This window comes from Palaemon carinicauda, chromosome 13, assembly GCF_036898095.1.
Source record: "Palaemon carinicauda isolate YSFRI2023 chromosome 13, ASM3689809v2, whole genome shotgun sequence".
NCBI classification, from domain to species: Eukaryota; Metazoa; Arthropoda; class Malacostraca; order Decapoda; family Palaemonidae; genus Palaemon; species Palaemon carinicauda.
Window position 1 is genome coordinate 11,901,517 of NC_090737.1, and position 12,083 is coordinate 11,913,599.

Consider the following 12,083-nt stretch of genomic DNA (forward strand, 5'->3'; position numbering starts at 1 on the left):
TGCGTAGTAACACATATATATCTCCTATTCTACATTCATATCACAAAGGAGCAAGTTAAATGCTGCCATCAACTGATAAAACAATGATTCTAATGGCAAAGGCTGAATAACTATAGTCCATTTCTTTTAGCGATGCATATTTGCACCGACTCGCAGCGGTGCCCTTTTAGCTCGGAAAAGTTTCCGGATCGCTGATTGGTTGGAATTATCTCGTCCAACCAATCAGCGATCCGGAAACTTTTCCGTGCTAAAAGGGCACCGCTGCGTGTCGGTGCAAATATGCATCGCTAAAAGAAATGGACTATAAATGATTCTGGTATCAAGGTCAAGTAACCTTCTGCATGCAGATAAATGTGTTCATCACCTTTAAAATTTGCATATAACAAATGTAAATTTAAGATGCAGTTTGCTTTTAAAAATAGCACTATCAATTCTATATTCTTAAGAAAAATAAAATCAACTGCAAGCACACAGAAAACAGAAGCACCAGTCAAATGTTGAGCAACTTTCATCAGCACCTTCATACCAAACCAATCAAAAAGTAATTAGGTGGAAAACTTACTTTTTGGTGACCCAAACAAAAAATTAGGCTAATTAGAAAACCATAAAGTTTCCCAGCTGTTATCTAACATCTAATGAAAAATTATAAAAAGTCCTTTGTTTGATTGGTACAATAACTTACTCAGAATAATGAACTAAGATCATCTCCATGATTATTACAACTATGACATTTGCTACCTGAAGGCACATGCAGTTATTTAGAAAACTAGACAACTTGACATTTAAGTAAAATGTATCATAATGGTCATAATCAGTCACTCAACAGTTAGAAGACAATTTTCACAGCATCCACACTCACGTCCTTCAGGACAACATACAATTAACCATAAAAGTACATAGCAGTGGCTCAGAATGTGCCTGCTGGACAGTTCAATCTACAGAATATTTGAGTAAAAATTAAACAGGAAACTAATTTTTGTGATTTCTAAACTCAGGTTGTTCATGAGAAAGTTGCTCTGCATAAAAAATGTAGATAACTAAGAGTGCAAGTGATGATTCTCTCTTCTTAAAATAACCACCTACACTTGCATATGACGTAATAATGGTAACCGGGGTGCCATCAATTATTAACTTGAAAAGGGTGTTTAAAAGAAATAAAATCAAAAGTGAAATGGTGAATAAAAGTCAGCAATGGTTACCAAATTAATTCTAAATATTACAGCAAAAAACATGCATTACTCACCTGGAGGCCAAAGGCAAGAACCAAAGACTTCTATTGTCTCCAAAAACTTCAATGAAGTTATTGTAAGCCCCTAAGCTAAAGCCATCTTTGTCTTGCACCCATGTATTCCGTAGTTGAAAGATGGGGGCACGAAATGACTCTAGAATAAAGATAAAGACAAGTTGAAATATTCAGCCCTTGAAAAGTAAAGTAAATTTTATCAATCGGAAACTGTTTTTATAACAATTTCTTTGATACAAACTCTCTAAATGGAAATTTACCAATCAAAATCCTGAAGAAACATATTGCACAAGCATTGCCCCCCACGCCCCCCCCCCCCCCATCACACTATTTCACCTTCCATCTATCCTTTCAATGAAAGAAAAAATAAGTGTGTGGGGGGGTTAAAAAGAGAGCAGTCCCCATATGAAAATTAGTTTTGTATAAAAAAGTGAAAGTTGAAAAGGTTAAAATAGGTTTTCCACTTCCCAATGAATCATATAATGTATGCCTGAATCACTATTTGAAGTGGGAAGAAAGCTTATAAGCATACCCTTTATCATGGAAGTAGGGCAAGGGACTCAAAGATTAGCAAAGTCAAAGGCCAACATGCTTCATACACTGTCAGAGTCAGAGACATAAAAAGCAAATCTATATTTTGCAATAAAATAGCTGGACTTGGAGCAGATGCTAGACAATGCTTAACATGAATGATTCATATACCGCTAGAGAGTTATAGGGTCCTTTGACTGGCCAGACAGTACTACATTCAATCCTTCTCTCTGGTTACGGTTCTTTCCCTTTGCCTACACATACACCGAATAGTCTGGCCTATTCTTTACATATTCTCCACTGACAACACTGTGATTATCAAACAGTTCTTCTTCACCCAAGGGGTTAACTACTGCACTAATTGTTCAGTGGCTACTCTCCTCTTAGTAAGGGTAGAAGAGAGACTTTAGCTATGGTCAGCAGCTCTTCTAGGAGAAGGACACTCCAAATTCAAACCATTGTTCTCTAGTCTTGGGTAGTATCATAGCCTCTGTACCATGGTCTTCCAGTCTTGGGTTAGAGTTCTCTTACTTGAGGGTACACTCAGGCACACTATTCTATCTAATTTCTCTTCCTCTTGTTTAGTTACTTAGTTTATTTAGGAAATATTTATCTAACGTTGTTACTGCTCTTGATATATTTCATTTTCCCTTGCTTCCTTTCCTCACTGGGCTATTTTCCCTGTTGGGGCTCCTGGGCTTATAGTATCCTGCTTTTTTCAACTAGGGTTATAGCTTAGCAATTAATAATAATAATAATAATAATAATAATAATAATAATAATAATAATAATAATAATAATAATAATAGTAGCAGTTACAGGCTCCTCCAGAATACAGCTATCACACTGACATATTACATAATCGTGCTCTATGGTACCAAGTTATACATTCTATATAAGAATGTAGAAGCATTGGTTCCCTTGTGTTTATAACCATATATCAAACACTTAGTCTTTCCTATGGTAGTGTTCTACATATGTCCAGGTTATAGATTAATGTAAGAGGGATAGGAGTGCCTTTATACTGGAGTTGTAAAAATTTCTCTCAATTGGTTTGCTCCTGACAACCCTGTATGCTAGAGTTCTTTTTTTTACCCTGTATGCAATTTTACTTATTTTAAATATATATTTATACTACATATTTGCTAATTAGGTAAATATAGATATTCTATAACATTCAGAAACTTTGGTTTCCCAAGATGCACTCATCTTAGTAGCTTATACCAGATTTAAAGAAACCAATAATTTTGAAATGGGATGCCATTCCTAGAGCAAGGGAAATGGCAGTGAATATTAGGACTGCATAAATTGCTTCTCGCAAGTCCTGCTATGAATGTGGATGTCATGAGATTCAGGCGAAATATAATTGTGGCAGGCATAATAAATTTTATTCATGTTCAATCTGTTGAAATTCAGACTTGGATGATTTCATCTTCAACGACCTTCATACCCCTTTGGTTAAGATACAAGATGATGATAGAAAGACCTCTTTTAGGCTTGGTGGCAATTTCAATGCTCACCACAGGGAATGATTAAGTTGTTTCTCCTAATAATTATCATGATTCATTATTAAAATTATTTTGATGAATTTTATCTGAATAAATTGCTGAATACCTCACTTTCTAGGTAGTGAGAAAGTGGTAATCACAAAACTAAAACGATCCCTTGACCTGTTAAGCATAACCCACGTAATAATACGTTCACCTTGATCTACTCGGTACCGCCTTCAACGGGATATTAAATCGTGACTTGTTTAAGTCGTCAGTTCCGTAATAATACATTTACTCATATTGTAAGCATAGATACACCAACTGGCAACACTCTCAGCTTTAAGTATACATTATAAGCAGCTCCCTACCATGCAAAGTAAATTTACAAATACCAATTAAGAAACTATTTCTATGCCAGGTGATCAGCAAGAGTGGATCTATGGGGAAAAGAATTTGATGGAGTGAAATGTCACAAGATTAAAGGATAAGAGCTCTTTGGCAAACAAAAGCACCAAAGAGAAATCACTCGACGATAATTTTAATTCCACATCTTGGGATAAGCAGAACTTACCTAGAGTAGATCTGTTTTTGACAACAAGAAAGATATGATATCCGAATAAGGACACCAAACTGATGGCGAACATTATGGAAACGAAGAAAACAAACAGTATGTGAAATTTCCCAGGTACTTCCAACTGGTTCTGCGAAAAATAAAAGAGTAGATGGTTTTAGTTACACATTTACACTGTATGGTCTTTCATAATGATGGCAGTCTACATTTGAGTAAAAATATCAATCGAATTACATTCAAATGCAGTATCATTTTAACCCTTTTACCCCCAAAGGACGTACTGGTACGTTTCACAAAAGCCATCCCTTTACCCCCATGGACGTACCGGTACGACCTTGCAAAAAAATGCTATAAAAATTTGTTTTTCATATTTTTTGATAATTTTTTGAGAAAATTCAGGCATTTTCCAAGAGAATGAGACTAACCTGACCTCTCTATGACAAAAATTAAGGCTGTTAGAGCAATTTAAAAAAATATATACTGCAAAATGTGCTGGGAAAAAAATAACCCCTTGGGGGTTAAGGGTTGGAAATTTCCAAATACCCCGGGGGTAAAAGGGTTAAGTTTTCAAAACTATCATACTATATATACAGTACATACAAAAATTAGAAGATAAAAGTGTTGCAAAGTGAAAAATAAACTTTTGGGTTTTTCACAACCTTCTAATGTAACATATGATACAGTAATATCATGAATTCATTACATCTTTAGAAAAAATACATTACACAGAAGAGAAAGCCAATGTATTCAAACCATGATGGGTTCAGCATATTTCTGTGTAATCCTGTATTTAAATCAATACAAACAAAATAAGGGGCAACTGGATAAAAGGAGTCGGTATAAGCAAAGTTTTAGTGTATACTGCAGCTCTTCAATAGTTTTGCAGTTTTTCCTCCCTTTCAAAAATAACTAATCAAAATAACAGCAACCAACATAGACCTTCTTATCTTTTAGCTAGTTAATTCACAGCCATTTATATAAGATCAACAAACTGCAATCCTTTTCATTGCATTAACTACACTTCTAAGAACAATCTTAATAAACACACATTCGCACTCAAAAAAAAAAGAAAAAAAAAAGTACAATGACATCAAATAAAGGAATACAGAAACATCTAGAGCAGCATCAGAAGATGTTTTCCTTGACATGAAAAAACTCATCCAATTAAAATTATCAGCAATACATATTTGAACAAAGTAATAGGCCTACATACCTTCCAAAATTTGATGAAGTATTGCAAAGTGGTTGCTGCAATGAAGAGGCAATACACTAGAGCATAGCCAAGGAAAAGGATGAAAAATTTGTAGTTGGAAAAGGCTACACAATTATTCACCCACGGACAATGATGGTCTAGCTTAAGCACACACTCGCCACATACTGAACAATGATGACAACGATCAGGTTTGATCTGAACACACTTTTCACAATAGCGAATATCTGTAAAAGAAAAAAAAATTCCATCAGTATAAAAAATTTGAAGGCAATACAAGCAAATGATAGTCAACATACAATTTAACAAAATCTATATTTCATAGTCTCAATATCTAGGTACCACTCCATTTGAGGGCACTTCGGTGCCACCAAAGTTAACCAAAGGTTGGGGGGTGGCCTGGACCTTATTGAGCACCTGTCAGATCAGGCTGAAGGGGGATAGCATACATGTCCATCCCATCCCAGGAGAAAAACATCCTTGATGAACATGAATGGATCCAGAACTGGTGAACAATAGACCTGCAGCTTTTGGTTAAGGCTGGTCGCAAACAAGTCTATAGTAAGGAAACCCCAACAAAGTAAAAGTCCTCACCACTTGAGGACGAAGGGACTACTCTGACCCCCTTATGATAAAGAATCGTGGTGGTGGAATGATGAGGTGTAAGAAAGGGTAAAAACCAAGAAAAAAGCCAAGGAGAAGGCAGATCTATCGGGACAAGAGCAGGATAAAGGAAAATATAAGCAGGCAAAGAAAGAGGCAAGAAGAGCAGTAGCAAAGGCAAAGGCAGCGACATTAAATGAAGTCTATAAAGAGATGGAAACACCAGAGGGAGAGAAGAAAATATTACGAACTGCTAAGGCCCGAGATGCTGCATCTAAAGACCTGACGCAGATAAGGCAAATAAAAGATAGCAATGGTATAGTTCTAGCAGAAAAGAATGAAATTAAAAGAAAGTGGGAAACTTATTTTTAAAGACTACTGAATGAAAACCCAAGAACAGTATTTATAGATGGACTCTCAAACGAGACAGTTACCAAAGGAGTAACTAGAAGAGAAGTAGAACAAGCAGAAAAGAAGATGAAAAATAGTAAAGCTGCAGGACCAGATAATATACCAGAGGAGGTATGGAAGAGTCTTGGAGAGAAAGGTATAGATGTCCTGTGGGACCTGATACAAAAGATCTTCAATCAGGAAAAGATGCCAGAGGAATGGAGAGGAAGCCTAATCATCCCAATCTATAAGGGGAAGGGAGACATCAACGAATGTGGCAACTACAGAGGCATAAAGTTGATAAGCCATACTATGAAGATATGGGAGAAGATCATTGAGAAGAGACTCAGAGATGAAACAACAATTGGTGAGGAACAATTTGGATTCATGCCTGGAATTGGGACTGCAGATGCAATATTTGCTTTGAGGCAGATGATAGAAAAACATCGGGAGAAACCGAAAGGATTATATATGGTCTTTATTGACATGGAGAAGGCATACGATCGAGTACCACGTCAGGAGCTGTGGAGATGTACGAGAGAAAAGGGAGTCCCTGAGAAATACGTAAGAATCACCCAAGATATGTATGAGAGGGCAGAAGCAAATGTTAAGAGCAGTATAGGCCTAACAGAAAGTTTTCCAGTAAATGTGGGACTACATTAGCAGTCTGCATTGAGCCCTTACCTATTTGATCTAGTCATGGATGTAGTAACACAAGGTATTAGAGATCAGTCTCCTTGGTGTTTGCTTTTTGCTGATGATGTTATACTGTGTAGCATTAGGCGAGATAGTAGAAGAGAAACTGGCGGAGTGGAGAAGAGAAATGGATAAAGAGGATTGAAGATCAGCAGGAAAAAGAGTATTTGAGATTGAAAAATGGGGAAAATGGGGAAGTTAGTTTACAAGGAGAGACTGAAAAGAGTTGAAAACTTCAAGTATTTAGGATCAACAGTTGCAGAGGATGGTGATCTGGGGGCAGAAATAAACCACAGAATACAAGCAGGATGGAAGAATTGGAAAAAAGTGTGTGGAGTACTATGCGACAGGAAAATAGGGGTTAAGTTAAGGTAAAGTACACAGGACAGTTGTGAGACCGGCAATAATGTATGGAGTGGAGACGTGGGCAATAAAGAAGACAGAAGAGAAGAAGCTGGATGTGGCAGAGATGAGAATGTTGTGATGGATGTGTGGGGTGACAAGAAGAGATAAGATACGGAATAGGGTAATCAGGGCTACCACAGGAGTTAGAGAACTATCAGATACGATCCAAGAGTGTAGACTGAGCTGGTACGGTCATGTCATGAGAAGAGATGAACAGTATATTGGGAGGAGAGTGATGGAAATGGAGGTACAGGGAATGAGAAGGAGAGGGAGACCAAAGTGAAGGTGAATGGACTATCAAGGATGACCTTCGATCAAAAGTACTAACCGGTGACGAGTGTGGGACAGAGGTAGATAGAGAACGCTGGCCAGAAACATCGACCCCACATAAAAGTGGGAAAAGATGCAGACAAAAAAAGAAGTAAGGAAACCCAAACAAAGTAAATGTCCTCACTACTTGAGGACGAAGGGACTACTCTGACCCCACCACTCTACCTCAGTGGCCAAGCTGTCTGGCATGACATTCCACTTCACCAGAATGAATGTCATGCTTAGACTTGCTCCACTGATCACTGCCCCCAAGCGAGTCTGTCGCCTTGACGGATAAGGATCAGGACGCCATTCCCACTACTTCTTGACCGTCGTGTTGTCACTCAGCCCAACCGACCAAGTAGCCTTGGAGCTACCTCATGAAGGCTTCTAGGGCTCGAAATGCTGCCATCAACTCCATCATGCCTTTGATCAACTAGAGTCCAACTTCTGTGGAAGTGGCTGTCCGGTCAAGCCCATGGCTGGGACTAGAATGGAGTCATGCCTTGCCTAATACTCCTTCTCCCTCACACTCCCGCTACTCCACCACACAGGATGCGTATTTTCTCCTAGCTGGATCAGTAAAGCTGAATTACTTCAATTCAAAGAGAAGAGGGTTTGTATTTGTACCAGAACAAATTATGATTTCCGGGTTAAAGGTTGGTTAACTCACTATTCAAAGGCTTTCCACCTCTTTCCAATATGGTGAACTATATTCCACTTCAAGATGCATGTTTCTACTGCCTAAAATACTAAAGAATTTTATAATAATTTACCTCATTCAACTATGAATATAAAATAAAAATATAAAGACCTACACCTCCCAATAAATAACAATGAAAATCTAAGATTATCACATTGTAAACACTTACCACCCGTCATTGTGCGATTGTAGACTGGCAGGTTTTGTTTTTGTGTGAATCCCTCTAAAACAGCACGCCGAGCTTCATCAGTTTCAGCAGATTCATATCGGTCTAATTCCGCAGGCGGCAACCGAAACTAGATTGTAAAAGTAAGGAATATTTAGCATTACAAAATAAACCACAACAGCTATATATAGCAATGAAGTTAATAGTTTTAAAAACTATCAACCAGAAAAAAAGAAATTTAATAACTGACAAATAGCTAATTTTTTTTTACCATACTCTGCACCAATAAAAGTGACTGTATAAGAATCTTAAACCTATTTTTTGAGAAAAATCTTATACAATGCATAGAATGGAAAATATTCACAATCATTAACAACAGTTGTTTTAAACAATAAATAAACTGTTCAGTAACTTCAGCATAACACTGTAAAAAAATACCCTAAGCTATATGTGAATCATGAATATGAGTACTGCCATCAAGATATGACAAACATGCAAGACATGACAAATTTTTAAACGTAATTTGTATTTTTTCTAACTATACAAACCAGAGTTCTTTATCACAGGAAAATGATAACAGCAAAGCTTGAACATGGCAGTTAAAAACTCATAACAAGCTGTAAACAGTCCTTTCGGCAGTGAGTAGGTAACCGGCCCAGCCCCACACCCCACAGGCTCACAGCTACTCACTTTGATTGCAGTAAGAATTTACTCGGGGTTTAGTGCTAGCTGGAAACATTGAGTAAAGGACTCAAGTTTGCACAATTAGGAAAAATACAAATTACTTCAAGAATCTGTCATTTGTTCCTACACAAATTAAACCATCATCCTTTCCTATAGGAGACACATTTTTAGGGGTAAGAGGTCTCCTTTCCAACTGGCTGGAACTTTACACGGGAACTCAAAGACGCTTGCATGTAATGCTAAAGGTTAAGGTTCCTTACACCTTGTGAACCATGAACATGCTAAAGGAGGAACACGACCCCTTGCCTCAAAGCAGCGAGCTGCCACTAGTACCCTCTGTTTTGTAAACCTGGAAAAAGTATAGGGCTTGTCCGAAGTTGATGCAAATAAGGCCATTTATGATGTAGAAAGATTGCCTGAATTCATCACATTCCCCCCCCCCCCTTAAGGAGTGTAGGGAAAGGACTCTCCAGTGAATACAAACAAGGTAGCTGAAAGCATCGTGATCTTACCTCCGCTTCAGGTTGAGTCAAGCTCGTGAGGCTTCTGAGGCAGTACCCTAAGAGAGGGGAAGATTGAAAGAGTCAAACAAAGACAATCATTCATAACTTTCACACGAGTTAACCCGAGTCACTTGTAATATTGGCCCTCAACACAGAATTACTTATCCTGTAAGAGGAGCTGGGGCAGCTAAACCACCTAGTGAACACCTATATACTACAAGTCACAAAGTTAAAAAAGTGTTCATGAACGTGCGAGTCACATCCCACAAGTAATTGGCCTAATGGAAACATCCCTGCCTAATGATCTGCCGGACAGAGGTTCAAGTCCTGCTCAAGCTCGATAGTTTCTTGTAGTGTCTATAACCTCACCATCCTTGTGACCTACGGATGAGTAGTTTGGGGGAGCTTATAGGTCTACCAGCCGAGTCATCAGCAGTCATTTCTTGGCCCTCCCTGGTCCAAGCTTGGGTGGATAGGAGGTTGGGCACTCATCATATGCATATATGGTCAGTCTCTAGGGCATTACCCTGTTAGGTAGGGCATCGTTACTCTCCCTTGTCTTTGCCATTCATGAACAACCTATAAAACTTTAAAGGTCTTCTGTTATATACAGTCGCCTGCCTGTAGAACCCGCACCACAGGGAAGTTGCGATTAAAAGCCTGAGAGGTACTAACACCTCAAACATTAAGGGCTTTAGCTCGTACCCCACTCTCAGATGGAACAGAAAGGTATCGTGAGATAACTTCCATTACCCAGACGGAAATGGTGTTTTTCACGATTTGCTATTTATTCCTCCCTGTACTGATAAAAAGATACTGTAGGTGAAGTTTGGCAGACCTGATACATTTGAGGTAGGTCCCTTACAGGTCAAAGTAGCAACTAGTCTGAATTCTCATTTACCTCTCAAAGACTAAGACACCTAAAAGGATAAAAATCACGGGTCGCTAGAAGATGGATTCTGGGTTTTAGCTATACAATACAGTCAGGTCTCCTTCTTCATGATAGTTAGGTTACAGACACGCGAAAAGGGAATTTTCGCAAATAAATGCTGCACTAGAGTGGGTTAACTCCTAACCTAAAAAGTCACTGCCCCTTGCCACTGCCTAAAATTTGTTTTAATTTGGTTTCTACAACAGTTTATAATCATATGTATAGTGTACAGTACATTTGCACACATGTACACTACGTACTGGACACAGTAAGGTTACAGAACAGTATTGTGCTAAGGAAAAGTAGATCTTTTGAATAAGTTAAGAAATAGTGTACACAAAACTCTTTAGTATAGATTTGTTCAGACGACTCGTAGCCTACGCCGCAACGCGTTTTCTTGAAGCACGAGGCAACTTCCTATGCTTTGTCTCTTGCACAGTATGTTACTGTATATCTATACTTTCTTAAACAGAAATACAGCTTATTTTATAAACTAGAACCTTAAATATCTCGATAATAATTGTTTCTGTTAAATACACACAAAAAAGGTGCATTCAATTACTTTTCAACAGAGAGAGAGAGAGAGATATCAGCTGTTGAAAAGTAATTGAATGCCGTGTTTTTTGTTTGTTTATTTAAAAGAAACAATTATAGAGATATTTAAGATTTTAGTTTAAAAAAAAAAGAGAGAGAGAGAGAGAGAGAGAGAGAGAGAGAGAAAGAGAGAGAGAGAGAGAGAGAGAGAGAGAGAGAGAGAGAGAGAGAGCTGTTGAAAAGTAATCGAATACCCTGTTTGTGTTTATTTAAAAGAAACAATTATTATCGAGATATTCAAGGTTTTACTTTATAAAATAAGCTGTATTTCTGTTTGAGAAAGATTAGATATACTGCGCTAGAGACAACACACAAGAAGATGCGTCACGCTTCAAGAAAACGAGTAGGGGCGTAGGCTACAAGTCGTCTGAACAAATCAATAACAAAGAGTATTGTGTATACTACTTCTTAACTTATTCAAAACATCTACGGTACTATATATACCATAGTTAATATAGCATTACATAAGGACCGATGTGTTATACAGTAATCTATCAATTTTCATATGATACATTCATAACTTATTACAGTATTAGTTCTCTCTTATTTGATGTCAGGATGTCAGAAAACTTCAAATATATATATCTCCTTCCCTCCCAGGAACAACCCTGTTCCCCTTAGCACGACTAAGCCTAGGATCTGAGCGAACCTCTAGAGATCTCACCAGGACCTGCAAAAGTCTCTAATATGTTAGAAAACACTGCGGAATCCTTTATATCAGTGATGCTAGCAACGGCTACTTTAAAAATCTCCCGCAACGACATAACTCCTCAGAGACTGGTGTAGGCTAGCAAGTGGGCTAACAAACCTGAAGAGGAGCAAGCATTACAGGAGCGTGGGACTAGGTTGGGCTATAGTTGCAAGTGATTGAATGTTGCAGGCTACATGGGTGGTGCACCCAGGAAGAACAGACGGGATATCCTGCTGTACCCAACAAACCAACACCAAGTAACCTGTCCTTGAATGAGAAACCCGAAAGTCCCAAGGACGACCCTAAGTAAGAAGTTTTCACTGTCTTGCTACCCTCTGGTAACAACCAGTCCGGTTATCAACG

The 12,083-nt window shown here is 38.1% G+C and overlaps 1 protein-coding gene across 3 annotated transcripts in view; it reads right to left on the minus strand.

Moving 5' to 3' along the window:
- LOC137652176 (palmitoyltransferase ZDHHC20-B-like) overlaps positions 1-12,083 on the minus strand; it is a 100,279-nt gene that overhangs the window by 61,388 nt on the left and 26,808 nt on the right. For all 3 annotated transcript variants that reach the window (XM_068385387.1, XM_068385385.1, XM_068385386.1), the window contains exons 6-9: positions 8,321-8,447; positions 5,049-5,272; positions 3,836-3,965; positions 1,244-1,382 (exon numbers count right to left, since the gene is read on the minus strand). In XM_068385387.1, the coding sequence (XP_068241488.1) occupies positions 1,244-1,382; positions 3,836-3,965; positions 5,049-5,272; positions 8,321-8,447 (620 nt within the window). The remainder of the gene's footprint in view (positions 1-1,243; positions 1,383-3,835; positions 3,966-5,048; positions 5,273-8,320; positions 8,448-12,083) is intronic.